Raw genomic sequence first — 18377 nt, 5'->3', positions numbered from 1 at the left:
AGAACACAGAGCTGGATATCTACTAATGATGTCACAGTGACCCAGCAGAACATAGAGCTGGATATCTACTAATGATGTCACAGTGACCCAGCAGAACAAAGAGCTGGATATCTACTAATGATGTCACAGTGACCCAGCAGAACATAGAGCTGGATATCTACTAATGATGTCACAGTGACCCAGCAGAACACAGAACTGGATATGTTCTAATGATGAAACAGTGACCCAGCAGAACATAGAGCTGGATATCTACTAATGATGTCACAGTGACCCAGCAGAACATAGAGCTGGATATCTACTAATGATGTCACAGTGACCCATCAGAACATAGAGCTGGATATCTACTAATGATGTCACAGTGACCCAAGAGAACATAGAGCTGGATATCTACTAATGATGTCACAGTGACCCAGCAGAACAAAGAGCTGGATATCTACTAATGATGTCACAGTGACCCAGCAGAACATAGAGCTGGATATCTACTAATGATGTCACAGTGACCCGGCAGAACATAGAGCTGGATATCTACTAATGATGTCACAGTGACCCAGCAGAACATAGAGCTGGATATCTACTAATGATGTCACAGTGACCCGGCAGAACACAGAGCTGGATATCTACTAATGATGTCACAGTGACCCATCAGAACATAGAGCTGGATATCTACTAATGATGTCACAGTGACCCATCAGAACATAGAGCTGGATATCTACTAATGATGTCACAGTGACCCAGCAGAACAAAGAGCTGGATATCTACTAATGATGTCACAGTGACCCAGCAGAACATAGAGCTGGATATCTACTAATGATGTCACAGTGACCCAGCAGAACATAGAGCTGGATATCTACTAATGATGTCACAGTGACCCATCAGAACATAGAGCTGGATATCTACTAATGATGTCACAGTGACCCAGCAGAACAAAGAGCTGGATATCTACTAATGATGTCACAGTGACCCAGCAGAACATAGAGCTGGATATCTACTAATGATGTCACAGTGACCCAGCAGAACACAGAACTGCATATGTTCTAATGATGTCACAGTGACCCAGCAGAACATAGAGCTGGATATCTACGAATGATGTCACAGTGACCCGGCAGAACATAGAGCTGGATATCTACTAATGATGTCACAGTGACCCAGCAGAACATAGAGCTGGATATCTACTAATGATGTCACAGTGACCCAGCAGAACATAGAGCTGGAAATCTACTAGTGACGTCACAGTGATGAAGGTCCCTTCTGCCGTTCCAAACAGCACCCTGTCCCCTATACACTACACTAGTACCCTATGGGCCGTGGTCTAAACCACCCTGTCCCCTATACACTACACTACTACCCTATGGGCTGTGGTCTAAACCACCCTGTCCCCTATACACTACACTACTACCCTATGGGCCGTGGTCTAAACCACCCTGTCCCCTATACACTACACTACACTACTACCCTATGGGCTGTGGTCTAAACCACCCTGTCCCCTATACACTACACTACTACCCTATGGGCCGTGGTCTAAACCACCCTGTCCCCTATACACTACACTACACTACTACCCTATGGGCTGTGGTCTGAACCACCCTGTCCCCTATACACTACACCACCCTACTACCCTATGGGCCGTGGTCTGAACCACCCTGTCCCCTATACACTAAACTACCCTACTACCCTATGGGCTGTGGTCTAAACCACCCTGTCCCCTATACACTAAACTACCCTACTACCCTATGGGCTGTGGTCTAAACCACCCTGTCCCCTATACACTACACTACTACCCTATGGGCCGTGGTCTAAACCACCCTGTCCCCTATACACTACACTACTCTACTACCCTATGGGCCGTGGTCTAAACCACCCTGTCCCCTATACACTACACTACTACCCTATGGGCTGTGGTCTAAACCACCCTGTCCCCTATACACTACACTACTACCCTATGGGCCGTGGTCTAAACCACCCTGTCCCCTATACACTACACTACTACCCTATGGGCCGTGGTCTAAACCACCCTGTCCCCTATACACTACACTACTACCCTATGGGCCGTGGTCTAAACCACCCTGTCCCCTATACACTACACTACTACCCTATGGGCCGTGGTCTAAACCACCCTGTCCCCTATACACTACACTACTACCCTATGGGCCGTGGTCTAAACCACCCTGTCCCCTATACAGTACACTACACTACTACCCTATGGGCCGTGGTCTAAATCACTCTGTCCCCTATAGACTACACTACTACCCTATGGGCTGTGGTCTAAACCACTCTGTCCCCTATACACTACACTACTACCCTATGGGCTGTGGTCTAAACCACCCTGTCCCCTATACACTACACTACACTACTACCCTATGGGCTGTGGTCTAAATCACTCTGTCCCCTATAGACTACACTACTACCCTATGGGCCGTGGTCTAAATCACTCTGTCCCCTATAGACTACACTATTACCCTATGGGCTGTGGTCTAAACCACCCTGTCCCCTATACACTACACTACTACCCTATGGGCCGTGGTCTAAATCACTCTGTCCCCTATAGACTACACTACAACCCTATGGGCTGTGGTCTAAACCACCCTGTCCCCTATACACTACACTACTACCCTATGGGCTGTGGTCTAAATCACCCTGTTCCGTTGTTTGTTTATATTATATAAAACATATTAATAAACCTATGACTTATGACCTAACTGAATAACTCACGAAACAGACGCTGTGTGTGTGTGTGTGTGTGTGTGTGTGTGTGTGTGTGTGTGTGTGTGTGTGTGTGTGTGTGTGTGTGTGTGTGTGTGCGTGTGTGTGTGTGTGTGTGTTTGTGTGTGTGTGTGCCCTGTGTGTGCGTGTGTGTGTGTTTAACTTACGACACAGAGGCTTTTAAAGACCAAATGACATGTGAGCTGAAATATTAAGTCTATTACATAACACAGGGACTGGACACATTACAACAACTACCCTGATACATATATACACACACACACACACACACACACACACACACACACACACACACACACACACACACAGCGTCTGTTTTGTGAGTTATTCAGTTAGGTCATAAGTCAAAGGTTTATAGGTAGGTGGACTACATAATTTAACTAACTCAACCTCCCTTCCTATTGGCTCCCCTCCGTATCCTGGGAAGTGTCCAGGTCACTACTGTTGACTAGCACCCATTCCCTATATAGTTATATACTGTTGACTAGCTCCCATAGTTATATACTGTTGACTAGCTCCCATTCCCTATATAGTTATATACTGTTGACTAGCTCCCATTCCCTATATAGTTATATACTGTTGACTAGCACCCATAGTTATATACTGTTGACTAGCACCCATTCCCTATATAGTTATCTACTGTTGACTAGCACCCATAGTTATATACTGTTGACTAGCACCCATTCCCTATATAGTTATATACTGTTGACTAGCACCCATTCCCTATATAGTTATATACTGTTGACTAGCACCCATTCCCTATATAGTTATCTACTGTTGACTAGAACCCATTCCCTATATAGTTATCTACTGTTGACTAGCACCCATTCCCTATATAGTTATCTACTGTTGACTAGCACCCATAGTTATATACTGTTGACTAGCACCCATTCCCTATATAGTTATATACTGTTGACTAGCACCCATTCCCTATATAGTTATATACTGTTGACTAGCACCCATTCCCTATATAGTTATCTACTGTTGACTAGCACCCATAGTTATCTACTGTTGACTAGCACCCATTCCCTATATAGTTATATACTGTTGACTAGCACCCATAGTTATCTACTGTTGACTAGCACCCATTCCCTATATAGTTATATACTGTTGACTAGCACCCATAGTTATCTACTGTTGACTAGCACCCATTCCCTATATAGTTATATACTGTTGACTAGCACCCATTCCCTATATAGTTATATACTGTTGACTAGCACCCATAGTTATCTACTGTTGACTAGCACCAATAGTTATATACTGTTGACTAGCACCCATAGTTATCTACTGTTGACTAGCACCCATAGTTATCTACTGTTGACTAGCACCCATAGTTATCTACTGTTGACTAGCACCCATAGTTATCTACTGTTGACTAGAACCCATAGTTATCTACTGTTGACTAGAACCCATTCCCTATATAGTTATATACTGTTGACTAGCACCCATAGTTATATACTGTTGACTAGAACCCATAGTTATCTACTGTTGACTAGAACCCATAGTTATCTACTGTTGACTAGAACCCATTCCCTATATAGTTATCTACTGTTGACTAGAACCCATAGTTATCTACTGTTGACTAGCACCCATAGTTATCTACTGTTGACTAGCACCCATAGTTATCTACTGTTGACTAGCTCCCATAGTTATCTACTGTTGACTAGAACCCATTCCCTATATAGTTATATACTGTTGACTAGCATCCATAGTTATATACTGTTGACTAGCACCCATAGTTATATACTGTTGACTAGCACCCATAGTTATCTACTGTTGACTAGCACCCATAGTTATATACTGTTGACTAGCACCCATAGTTATCTACTGTTGACTAGCTCCCATTCCCTATATAGTTATATACTGTTGACTAGCACCCATTCCCTATATAGTTATATACTGTTGACTAGCTCCCATTCCCTATATAGTTATCTACTGTTGACTAGCACCCATAGTTATCTACTGTTGACTAGCACCCATTCCCTATATAGTTATCTACTGTTGACTAGCACCCATAGTTATATACTGTTGACTAGCACCCATTCCCTATATAGTTATATACTGTTGACTAGCACCCATTCCCTATATAGTTATATACTGTTGACTAGCACCCATTCCCTATATAGTTATATACTGTTGACTAGCACCCATTCCCTATATAGTTATCTACTGTTGACTAGCACCCATAGTTATATACTGTTGACTAGCACCAATTCCCTATATAGTTATATACTGTTGACTAGCACCCATTCCCTATATAGTTATATACTGTTGACTAGCACCCATTCCCTATATAGTTATATACTGTTGACTAGCATCCATAGTTATATACTGTTGACTAGCACCCATTCCCTATATAGTTATATACTGTTGACTAGCACCCATTCCCTATATAGTTATATACTGTTGACTAGCACCCATTCCCTATATAGTTATCTACTGTTGACTAGCACCCATTCCCTATATAGTTATATACTGTTGACTAGCATCCATAGTTATATACTGTTGACTAGCACCCATTCCCTATATAGTTATCTACTGTTGACTAGCACCCATAGTTATATACTGTTGACTAGCACCCATTCCCTATATAGTTATCTACTGTTGACTAGCACCCATAGTTATATACTGTTGACTAGCACCCATTCCCTATATAGTTATATACTGTTGACTAGCACCCATTCCCTATATAGTTATATACTGTTGACTAGCACCCATTCCCTATATAGTTATATACTGTTGACTAGCATCCATAGTTATATACTGTTGACTAGCACCCATTCCCTATATAGTTATATACTGTTGACTAGCACCCATTCCCTATTCCCTATATAGTTATATACTGTTGACTAGCACCCATTCCCTATATAGTTATCTACTGTTGACTAGCACCCATTCCCTATATAGTTATATACTGTTGACTAGCACCCATTCCCTATATAGTTATATACTGTTGACTAGCATCCATAGTTATATACTGTTGACTAGCACCCATTCCCTATATAGTTATATACTGTTGACTAGCACCCATTCCCTATTCCCTATATAGTTATCTACTGTTGACTAGCACCCATAGTTATCTACTGTTGACTAGCACCCATTCCCTATATAGTTATATACTGTTGACTAGCACCCATTCCCTATATAGTTATATACTGTTGACTAGCACCCATAGTTATCTACTGTTGACTAGCACCCATTCCCTATATAGTTATCTACTGTTGACTAGCACCCATTCCCTATATAGTTATATACTGTTGACTAGCACCCATTCCCTATATAGTTATATACTGTTGACTAGGGTTAATTCTCTTTACACTGAGTGGACAAACAAAACAACAGCATCCCAAACACTGCCCTGGGGCATCGTCTTTAGACCAGAAGAAAGAGTGCCTCCTACTGGCCCTCCAACACCACTTCCAGCAGCATCTGGTCTCCCATCCTGGGACCAACCCTGCTTAGCTTCAGAAACCAGCCATCAGTGGGATTCAGGGTGGTCTCCCATCCTGGGACCAACCCTGCTTAGCTTCAGAAACCAGCCATCAGTGGGATTCAGGGTGGTCTCCCATCCTGGGACCAACCCTGCTTAGCTTCAGAAACCAGCCATCAGTGGGATTCAGGGTGGTCTCCCATCCTGGGACCAACCCTGCTTAGCTTCAGAAACCAGCCATCAGTGGGATTCAGGGTGGTCTCCCATCCTGGGACCAACCCTGCTTAGCTTCAGAAACCAGCCATCAGTGGGATGCAGAGCGGTACTGCTGCTGCTGACTAAAAAGTTGTGTGTCTAACCGTTCGTTGCCACAGCAACCTCCAGTGGTTCTTACCTGGTTACAGGTACTGATGTCAACTCCGTCTTTCAGGAACTCCAGAACCTTGTCCAGGTTCCCCGCCCTCGCAGCACGCAGGAAACTAGTGTTACTGTCAGACTGGGGAGAGAGAGAGGGGGGTAGAGAGAGGGAGAGAGAGAGGAGAGAGGAGAGAGAGGGAGGGGGGTAGAGAGAGGAGAGAGGGAGGGGGGTAGAGAGAGGGAGATAGAGAGGAGAGAGAGGGAGGGGGGTAGAGAGAGGGAGAGAGAGAGGAGAGAGAGGGAGGGGGGTAGAGAGAGGGAGGGGGGTAGAGAGAGGGAGGGGGGTAGAGAGAGGGAGGGGGGTAGAGAGAGGGAGGGGGGTAGAGAGAGGGAGGGGGGTAGAGAGAGGAGAGGGGGGGTAGAGAGAGAGGGAGGGGGGTAGAGAGAGGGGGGGGTAGAGAGAGAGGGAGGGGGGTAGAGAGAGGAGAGGGGGGGTAGAGAGAGGGAGGGGGGGTAGAGAGAGGGAGAGAGAGGGAGGGTGGTAGAGAGAGAGATAGAGAGAGAGAGAAAATAGACAGTAAGTATGATATATACATATATATATACTGTAGCTGTATAGATTATTATTACATACGTAACATCAGTATTTAATGGCGCTCTGATTGTGTGTGCATGTGTGTGTGCACCACCACTGACCTACCACTGACCTACCACTGACCTACCACTGATCTACCACTGACCTACCACTGACCTACAACTGATCTACCACTGACCTACCACTGACCTACCACTGATCTACCACTGACCTACCACTGACCTACCACTGATCTACCACTGATCTACCACTGACCTACCACTGATCTACCACTGACCTACCACTGACCTACCACTGATCTACCACTGACCTACCACTGACCTACCACTGATCTACCACTGACCTACCACTTTCCTACCACTGATCTACCACTGACCTACCACTGACCTACCACTGATCTACCACTGATCTACCACTGACCTACCACTGATCTACCACTGACCAATCACAGACCTACCACTGACCTACCACTGATCTACCACTGATCTACCACTGACCTACCACTGATCTACCACTGACCAATCACTGACCTACCACTGATCTACCACTGACCTACCACTGACCTACCACTCATCTACCACTGACCTACCACTGACCTACCACTGATCTACCACTGATCTACCACTGACCTACCACTGATCTACCACTGACCAATCACTGACCTACCACTGATCTACCACTGACCTACCACTGATCTACCACTGACCTACCACTGATCTACCACTGACCAATCACTGACCTACCACTGACCTACCAATGATCTACTACTGACCTACCACTGACCTACCACTGACCTACCACTGACCAATCACTGACCAATCACTGACCTACCACTGACCTACCACTGATCTACCACTGACCAATCACTGACCAATCACTGACCTACCACTGATCTACCACTGACCTACCACTGATCTACCATTGACCAACCACTGATCTACCACTGACCTACCACTGATCTACCACTGACCTACCACTGACCTACCACTGATCTACCACTGATCTACCACTGTTCTACCACTGACCAATCACTGACCTACCACTGATCTACCACTGACCTATCACTGATCTACCACTAATCTACCACTGACCTACCACTGACCAACCCCCTTCTGGGATAAACATCATCACATCATTATATAGGAACTAGGAAATTTCCTCACATCATTATATAGGAGCTAGGAAACATCATCACATCATTATATAGGAGCTAGGAAACATCCTCCCAAATTTATAAGGAACTAGGAAACATTATCACATCATTATATAGGAACTAGGAAACATCATCACAAATGTATAAGGAACTAGGAAACATCCTCACATCATTATAAGGAACTAGGAAACATCCTCACATCATTATAAGGAACTGGCGATCCTGTCACAGAGAGGCTTTATGTTCAGAGTGTTAGCATGTCAGCTCCACGGAATCTACTCGCCCCGATATGACCCAACACCCCCACAGGGTTAAGGGTCAAACACCTGATACGAGAGGTCGACTGACATGCATGCACACACATGCACAATCTTCCCTCTCTCTCCCTCCTTTTCCACTCCCTCCCTTTGTCTTCCCTTTCTTCATCCCTTCCTCGGCCCCTCCACTACACTCCCTACATCCCTCTCTCCATCTCATCCCCCTCTCCATCTCATCCCTCTCTCCATCTCATCCCTCTCTCCATCTCATCCCTCTCCATCTCATCCCTCTCTCCATCTCATCTCTCTCTCCATCTCATCTCTCTGTCCATCTCATCTCTCTCTCCATCTCATCCCTCTCTCCATCTCATCTCTCTCTCCATCTCATCTCTCTCTCCATCTCTCTCTACTCCCTCCCTCTCTCTCCATCTCTCTCCCTTTCTTCATCCCTCCCTATCTCTCCCTCCCTCTCTTCAGACCTCTCTATCTCTCCCTCCCTCTCTCTATCTCTCCCTCCCTCTCTTCAGACATCTCTATCTCTCCCTCCCTCTCCATCTCTCCCTCCCTCTCTTCAGACCTCTCTATCTCTCTTCAGACCTCTCTATCTCTCCCTCCCTCTCTTCAGACCTCTCTATCTCTCCCTCCCTCTCTTCAGACCTCTCTATCTCTCCCTCCCTCTCTTCAGACCTCTCTATCTCTCCCTCCCTCTCTTCAGACCTCTCTATCGCTCTCATACCAGTAAATCAAGTTGACATTCTGGAACAGAACCCTGGTCGTTGTCAAGGTGATGTTCTAGGTCCAAGTTGCAACTCCCAGTACAATACAAATGTATATATATATATATATCTATCTGGAGGATGGAGGATGGGATGGGAGGAAGGACGGAGGTAGAGGAGAGGAGAGGGAGAGGGTGGGGTGAGGGTGGAGGGTGGAGGATGGGATGGAAGGAAGGAGGTAGAGGAGATGGAGATATATATCTATATATACTACTAACTACATACTATAACTAAACTGTATATATATATATACTACATACTATAACTAAAATGTATATATGTATCTATACTACTAACTACATACTATAACTAAACTGTATATATATATATATATATATATATATATATATATATAAATACTACTAACTACATACTATAACTAAACTGTATACATCTATCTAAACTACTAACTACATACTATAACTAAACTGTATATATCAATACTACTAACTACATACTATAACTAAACGGTATATATCTATACTACTAACTACATACTATAACTAAACTGTATATATATATATATATATATATATATATATATATATATATATACACTACTAACTACATACTATAACTAAACTGTATATATATATACACTACTAACTACATACTATAACTAAACTGTATATATCTAAACTACTAACTACATACCATAACTAAACTGTATATATCTAAACTACTAACTAAATACTATAACTAAACTGTATATATCTATACTACTAACTACATACTATAACTAAACTATATATATCTAAACTACTAACTACATACAATAACTAAACTGTATATATATATCTAAACTACTAACTACATACTATAACTAAACTATATATATCTATCTATACTACTAACTGCATACTATAACTAAACTGTATCTATCTAAACTACTAACTACATACTATAACTAAACTATATATATCTATCTATACTACTAACTGCATACTATAACTAAACTGTATATATCTAAACTACTAACTACATACTATAACTAAACTGTATATATCTATACTACTAACTACATACTATAACTAAACTATATATATCTATCTATACTACTAACTGCATACTATAACTAAACTGTATATATCTATCTATACTACTAACTACATACTATAACTAAACTGTATATATCTATCTATACTACTAACTAAATACTATAACTAAACTGTATATATCTATACTACTAACTACATACTATAACTAAACTGTATATATCTATCTATACTACTAACTAAATACTATAACTAAACTGTATATATCTAAACTACTAACTACATACTATAACTAAACTGTATATATCTATACTACTAACTACATACTATAACTAAACTGTATATATCTATCTATACTACTAACTAAATACTATAACTAAACTGTATTTATCTATACTACTAACTACATACTATAACTAAACTATATATATCTAAACTACTAACTACATACTATAACTAAACTATATATATCTAAACTACTAACTACATACTATAACTAAACTATATATATCTAAACTACTAACTACATACTATAACTAAACTGTATATATATATCTATACTACTAACTACATACTATAACTAAACTGTATATATCTATACTACCAACTACATACTATAACTAAACTGTATATATCTAAACTACTAACTACATACTATGACTAAAATAGTCTAGAATCTATCTCTATACTAGATCTGCCAGAGTCTATCTCTATACTAGATCTGCCAGTATATCTCTATACTAGATCTGCCAGTGTCTATCTTCTATCTCTATACTAGATCTGCCGGTGTCTATCTTCTATCTCTATACTAGATCTGCCAGTGTCTATCTCTATACTAGATCTGCCAGAGTATATCTCTATACTAGATCTGCCAGTGTCTATCTTCTATCTCTATACTAGTTCTGCCAGAGTATATCTCTATACTAGATCTGCCAGTGTCTATCTTCTATCTCTATACTAGATCTGCCAGTGTCTATCTTCTATCTCTATACTAGATCTGCCAGTGTCTATCTCTATACTAGATCTGCCAGAGTATATCTCTATACTAGATCTACCAGTGTCTATCTTCTATCTCTATACTAGATCTGCCAGAGTATATCTCTATACTAGATCTACCAGTGTCTATCTTCTATCTCTATACTAGATCTGCCAGAGTATATCTCTATACTAGATCTGCCAGTGTCTATCTTATATCTCTATACTAGATCTGCCAGAGTATATCTCTATACTAGATCTGCCAGAGTATATCTCTATACTAGATCTACCAGTGTCTATCTTCTATCTCTATACCAGATCTGCCAGAGTATATCTCTACACTAGATCTGCCAGTGTTTATCTTCTATCTCAATACTAGATCTGCCAGGGTCTATATTCTGTCTCTATACTAGATCTGCCAGTGTCTATCTTCTATCTCTATACTAGATCTGCCAGTGTCTATCTTCTATCTCTATACTAGATCTGCCAGTGGCCCTGACATTCACACAACACATCTGTTATCTGGTGCCTCCCCCTCAACACTAATCACTCCTCACATACATTACAATGGGGATAAGACCACACACACACACACACACACACACACACACACACACACACACACACACACACACACACACACACACACACACACACACACACACACACACACACAAGCATCACGTCACTTTTAGCTGTTGTCTAATCTGCTGAACTGATCTACACACACAATTACATCATACACACACAATTACATCACAAACCCAGTTCTGGGTATTGGGACACGACCTGTGTGTGTGTGTGTGTGTGTGTGTGTGTGTGTGTGTGTGTGTGTGTGTGTGTGTGTGTGTGTGTGTGTGTGTGTGTATATGTGGTGTGTGTGTGTGTGTGTGTGTGTGTGTGTGTGTGTGTGTGTGTGTGTGTGTGTGTGTGTGTGTGTTACCTGGCGTTGGCGCTCTGCTCTCTCTCTGTGTCGTCTGCGTCTCTCCCTGGCTTTCTGTATGGCTCTGAGCTCGGGGGGCTGCTCTAACTCACGAGCCTTCTTCAGGTGAGCTGCCGCGTGGGCCATGGCTCACACACACACCACACACACACACCACACACACACACACTCTTTCTAGCTGACTTTTAGTCAAGCAAAACGGTATTTCGCTTAAACTCTCCCTCTCTAACTCTCACACACACTTTCTCAGACACACTCTCCGTTTGTCCTTTAGGTAAAAACACTCATAGACTAGTTATGGAGTTGGAGATCCTCTTGAGGTCCAGTCTTCAGTCTAGTCAACGACATGGAGCTGGAGGTTCCTCTTGAGGTCCAGTCTTCAGTCTAGTCAACGACACCGAGCTGGAGATCCTCTTGAGGTCCAGTCTTCAGTCTAGTCAACGACATGGAGCTGGAGATCCTCTTGAGGTCCAGTCTTCAGTCTAGTCAACGACATGGAGCTGGAGATCCTCTTGAGGTCCAGTCTTCAGTCTAGTCAACGACATGGAGCTGGAGGTCCTCTTGAGGTCCAGTCTTCAGTCTAGTCAACGATATGGAGCTGGAGATCCTCTTGAGGTCCAGTCTAGTCAACGATATGGAGCTGGAGGTCCTCTTGAGGTCCAGTCTAGTCAACGATATGGAGCTGGAGATCCTCTTGAGGTCAAGTCTTCAGTCTAGTCAACGATATGGAGCTGGAGGTCCTCTTGAGGTCCAGTCTTCAGTCTAGTCAACGACACGGAGCTGGAGGTTCCTCTTGAGGTCCAGTCTAGTCAACGACATGGAGCTGGAGGTCCTCTTGAGGTCCAGTCTTCAGTCTAGTCAACGACACGGAGCTGGAGGTTCCTCTTGAGGTCCAGTCTTCAGTCTAGTCAACGACACGGAGCTGGAGGTCCTCTTGAGGTCCAGTCTTCAGTCTAGTCAACGATATGGAGCTGGAGATCCTCTTGAGGTCCAGTCTTCAGTCTAGTCAACGATATGGAGCTAGAGGTTCTCTTGAGGTCCAGTCTAGTCAACGACATGGAGCTGGAGGATCGTCCTGAGGTCCAGTCTTCAGTCTAGTCAACGATATGGAGCTGGTGCCATGAGTATCCAATAGATCAATTATTAATCGAGTTTCCATGTCTATTATCTATGTATTCATCTATGCATGCTAATGAGCCAGTTGTATTGCCTCAATGGTCTTGTCTGGCATGTGTTGAATGTAGTTGGTCAGCTGGTAGTCACCTGGTAGTCACCTGGAAGTCGTCTGGACTGAAATACCAGTAAATGTGATGATGTCGTAAAAAGTCCTTTACTGGTTCCCCTTGTTCTGAACCGACCAGACTGAGATCATGTGTTTTAAGTCCTTCCTCCCTCTGTTCCCTCTCTTTCTCTCATCCCTTCTTCCTCCCTCGTGGCCCCGATGGAGAGAGTGTTGTCAGGACAGGAGAGACAAAGACACTAAGACTACTGGAGCAACTCTCTGGAGCAACTCTCTCTCTCTCCGTCTCTCTCTCTCTCTCTCTCTCTCTCTCTCTCTCTCTCTCTCTCTCTCTCTCTCTCTGTGTCTCTCTCTCTCTCTGTGTCTCTCTCTCTCTCTGTGTCTCTCTCTCTCTCTGTCTCTCTCTCTCTCTCTCTCTCTCTCTCTCTCTCTCACAGACACATCCACGCCCACTATGAATCATTCAGGTGTGTATAATAACAGTATGAGCAGGGATAACTGAAAAGAGGGAGGGAGATACGGAAGTAGAGCCTTATTCACACACACACACACACACACACACACACACACACACACACACACACACACACACACACACACACACACACACACACACACACACACACACACACACACACACACTCACACACACTCACCAGGGGATGACGGTGCTCCAGATGTAGCAGCAGCAGCTCTCAGCTGTGTGAGCAACAGCAGGAGATTGTTGAGCGTGTTGTGTGTGTGTGTGTGTGTGTGTATGGGGTTTAGTAAGGCACTGAGCCAATAGCCAACCTACTGCTAGGGCTACAAACACTCCCTGACCCTGTCCCCAAATACACTACATAGAGAGGGAGGAGGGAGAGAGGAGGGAGGGAGGAGGGAGAGAGGAGGGAGAGAAGAGGGAGAGAGGAGGGAGGAGGGTGAGAGGAGGGAGAGAGGAGGGAGGAGGGAGAGAGGAGGGAGAGAAGAGGGAGAGAGGAGGGAGAGAAGAGGGAGAGAGGAGGGAGGAGGGAGGGAGGAGGGAGGAGGGGGAGGGGGAGAGAGAGGGGAGGAAGAAGGGAGAGAGAGGGGAGGGAGGAGGGAGATAAGAGGGAGAGAAGAGGGAGGAGGGAGAGAGAGAGGTTGGGAGGAGGGATGAGGGATGATGGAGGAGGAAGAGCGGGAAGAGAGAAGAGGGAGGAGGGAGGGAGAGAGGAGGGACGAGGGATGAGGGAGAGTAGAGGGAGGAGGGAAGAGGGAGAGAAGAGGGACGAGGGATGAGGGAGGAGGGAGAGAGGAGGGAGAGAGAGGGGAGGGAGGGAGAAGGGAGAGAGAGTGGAGGGAGGAGAGAGAGAAGAGGGAGAGAAGAGGGAGGAGGGAGAGAGAGAGGTTGGGAGGAGGGATGAGGGATGATGGAGGAGGAAGAGCGGGAAGAGAGAAGAGGGAGGAGGGAGGGAGAGAGGAGGGACGAGGGATGAGGGAGAGTAGAGGGAGGAGGGAAGAGGGAGAGAAGAGGGACGAGGGATGAGGGAGGAGGGAGAGAGGAGGGAGAGAGAGGGGAGGGAGAAGGGAGAGAGAGAGGTTGGGAGGAGGGATGAGGGATGATGGAGGAGGAAGAGTGGGAAGAGAGAAGAGGGAGGAGGGAGGGAGAGAGGAGGGACGAGGGATGAGGGAGAGTAGAGGGAGGAGGGAAGAGGGAGAGAAGAGGGACGAGGGATGAGGGAGGGAGGAGGGAGAGAGGGGGAGAGGAGGGAGCAGGGAGGAGGGAGAGAGAGAGGTTGGGAGGTGGGAGAGAAGTGGGAAAGAAGAGGGAGGAGGGAGGAGGGAGAGAGGGAGGAGGGAGAGAGGGGAGAGAAGAGGGAGGAGGGAGAGAGAGGTTGGAGGAGGGAGAGAGGAGGGAGAGAAGAGGAAGGGGGAGGAGGGAGAGAGGGAGTAGGGAGGAGGGAGAGAGGAGGGATGAGGGATGAGGGAGGAGAGAGAGAGAGAGGGAGGAGGGAGGAGGGAGAGAGGAGAGAGAGAGGAGGGAGGAGGAAGGAGAGAGAGAGAGGAGGGAGGAGGGAGGGATAGAGGAGGGAGGGATGAGTGTTAGTCCTCATCCACTACTTTTTCTCTACCGCCCTCAGCTGGTGAGTGTCCATCCTCATCCACTACTTTGTCTCTACCGCCCTCAGCTGGTGAGTGATAGTCCTCATCCACTACTTTGTCTCTACCGCCCTCAGCTGGTGAGTGATAGTCCTCATCCACTACTTTGTCTCTACCGCCCTCAGCTGGTGAGTGTGAGGAAGTGCAGCCCAACCCAGTGGCACCAGATTTCTCTCTGTCTCAGGGCCGAAGCTTAACTGAGAGCTTCTCCTATTGTAACACAAATCCCTAATTGACATCAATACAGCGTTTCATATGAAAGTCTGGGTTACGCATAACTTACACAGGAGGCTGGTGAGGGGAGGACGGCTCATTTTAATGGCTGGAATGGAGTGATGGAAATGGTAACCAAAACATGGAAATGTTTTGGATGTGTTTGGTAACGGGGTCGGGGGTCAGTATGATGTGTTTGTTAACAGGGTCAGTATGATGTGTTGGTTAACAGGGTCAGTATGATGTGTTGGTTAACAGGGTCAGTATGATGTGTTAGTTAACAGGGTCAGTATGATGTGTTTGTGTTAACAGGGTCAGTATGATGTGTTGGTTAACAGGGTCAGTATGATGTGTTGGTTAACAGGGTCAGTATGATGTGTTGGTTAACAGGGTCGGTATGATGTGTTGGTTAACAGGGTCAGTATGATGTGTTTGTGTTAACAGGGTCAGTATGATGTGTTGGTTAACAGGGTCAGTATGACGTGTTGGTTAACAGGGTCAGTATGATGTGTTGGTTAACAGGGTCAGTATGATGTGTTTGTGTTAACAGGGTCAGTATGATGTGTTGGTTAACAGGGTCAGTATGATGTGTTGGTTAACAGGGTCAGTATGATGTGTTGGTTAACAGGGTCAGGGGTCAGTATGATGTGTTGGTTAACAGGGTCAGTATGATGTGTTGGTTAACAGGGTCAGTATGATGTGTTGGTTAACAGGGTCGGGGGTCAGTATGATGTGTTGGTTAACAGGGTCAGTATGATGTGTTGGTTAACAGGGTCAGTATGATGTGTTTGGTAACGGGGTCAGTATGATGTGTTGGTTAACAGGGTCGGGGGTCAGTATGATGTGTTGGTTAACAGGGTCAGTATGATGTGTTGGTTAACAGGGTCAGTATGATGTGTTTGGTAACGGGGTAGTGGGTCAGTATGATGTGTTGGTTAACAGGGTCGGGGGTCAAATTCCGATTCCAATTTCAGTGTACTTCCTGAATGGACTAGAATCTAAATGGAAATGACCCAACCCTGTGTAATGCCATTCCAGTCATTATGTTACAGCCCATTACTATGAGCCGTCCTCCCCAATAAATCTCGGGGGTCAGTCTCCAGCCGTCTGTGTATCTTAATATCGGATTACTACAGAGACACAGATGGAGGAGTGTGAATGAGAAAGAGAGAGAGAGAGACAGAGACAGAGAGAGAGAGAGAGAGAGAGAGAGAGAGAGAGAGAGAGAGAGAGAGAGAGACAGAGACAGAGACAGAGAGAGAGAGACAGAGACAGAGACAGAGACAGAGAGACAGAGAGAGAGAGAGAGAGAGAGAGAGAGAGAGAGAGAGAGAGAGACAGAGAGAGAGAGAGAGAGAGAGAGGGAGAGAGAGAGAGAGAGAGAGAGAGAGAGAGAGAGAGAGAGAGAGACAGAGAGAGAGAGAGAGAGAGAGAGAGAGAGAGAGAGAGAGAGAGAGAGACAGACAGACAGACAGACATCTCAGAAACAGGACAGACAGACAGACAGACAGACAGACAGACAGACAGAGCGACAGAGCGACAGAGCGACAGAGCGACAGACAGACAGAGCGACAGACAGACAGACAGACAGAGCGACAGACAGACAGACAGAGCGACAGACAGACAGAGCGACAGAGCGACAGACAGACAGACAGACAGACAGACAGACAGACAGACAGACAGACAGGAGGAAAGGTATAAGAAATTGATTTAAATACCATCCGAACATGTTTCTCCTTGTGAACACACATCACACATCACACACACACACACACACACACACACACACACACACACACACACAACTCTGGATAATGTCTCCATCTAGCTAATAGCTACAAATGCTCTCTCCTGCTGGGTAAGGTTTCAGTCATAGGATCTATAATGGTGTCCCACACGGGACCCTACTTCCTACATAGTACACTACTTCTAACCAGAGTTCTGGTCCAGTGTAGTGCACTACTTCTAACCAGAGTTCTGGTCCAATGTAGTACACTACTTCTAACCAGAGTTCTGGTCCTACATAGTACACTACTTCTAACCAGAGTTCTGGTCCAATGTAGTGCACTACATCTAACCAGAGTTCTGGTCCAATGTAGTGCACTACTTCTAACCAGAGTTCTGGTCCAATGTAGTACACTACTTCTAACCAGAGTTCTGGTCCAACATAGTACACTACTTCTAACCAGAGTTCTGGACCAGTGTAGTACACTACTTCTAACCAGAGTTCTGGACCAGTGTAGTACACTACTTCTAACCAGAGTTATGGTCCAATGTAGTGCACTACTTCTAACCAGAGTTCTGGACCAGTGTAGTACACTACTTCTAACCAGAGTTATGGTCCAATGTAGTACACTACTTCTAACCAGAGTTCTGGACCAGTGTAGTACACTACTTCTAACCAGAGTTATGGTCCAATGTAGTGCACTACTTCTAACCAGAGTTCTGGTCCAATGTAGTGCACTACTTCTAACCAGAGTTCTGGTCCAATGTAGTGCACTACTTCTAACCAGAGTTCTGGTCCAATGTAGTGCACTACTTCTAACCAGAGTTCTGGTCCAACATAGTACACTACTTCTAACCAGAGTTCTGGACCAGTGT

At 44.8% G+C, this 18377-nt stretch overlaps 1 protein-coding gene across 1 annotated transcript in view; it reads right to left on the bottom strand.

Annotated features, from left to right (window-relative positions):
• Positions 1-18377, bottom strand: part of LOC139394146 (ankyrin-3-like) — a 185325-nt gene that overhangs the window by 148195 nt on the left and 18753 nt on the right. Inside the window, exon 2 of the mRNA XM_071142181.1 lies at positions 6546-6647. Within this exon, the coding sequence (XP_070998282.1) occupies positions 6546-6647 (102 nt within the window). The remainder of the gene's footprint in view (positions 1-6545; positions 6648-18377) is intronic.

The sequence above is a fragment of the Oncorhynchus clarkii genome, unplaced genomic scaffold (assembly GCF_045791955.1).
Source record: "Oncorhynchus clarkii lewisi isolate Uvic-CL-2024 unplaced genomic scaffold, UVic_Ocla_1.0 unplaced_contig_1468_pilon_pilon, whole genome shotgun sequence".
Lineage (NCBI taxonomy): Eukaryota > Metazoa > Chordata > Actinopteri > Salmoniformes > Salmonidae > Oncorhynchus > Oncorhynchus clarkii.
This window is presented reverse-complemented; position numbering and strand designations above follow the sequence as displayed.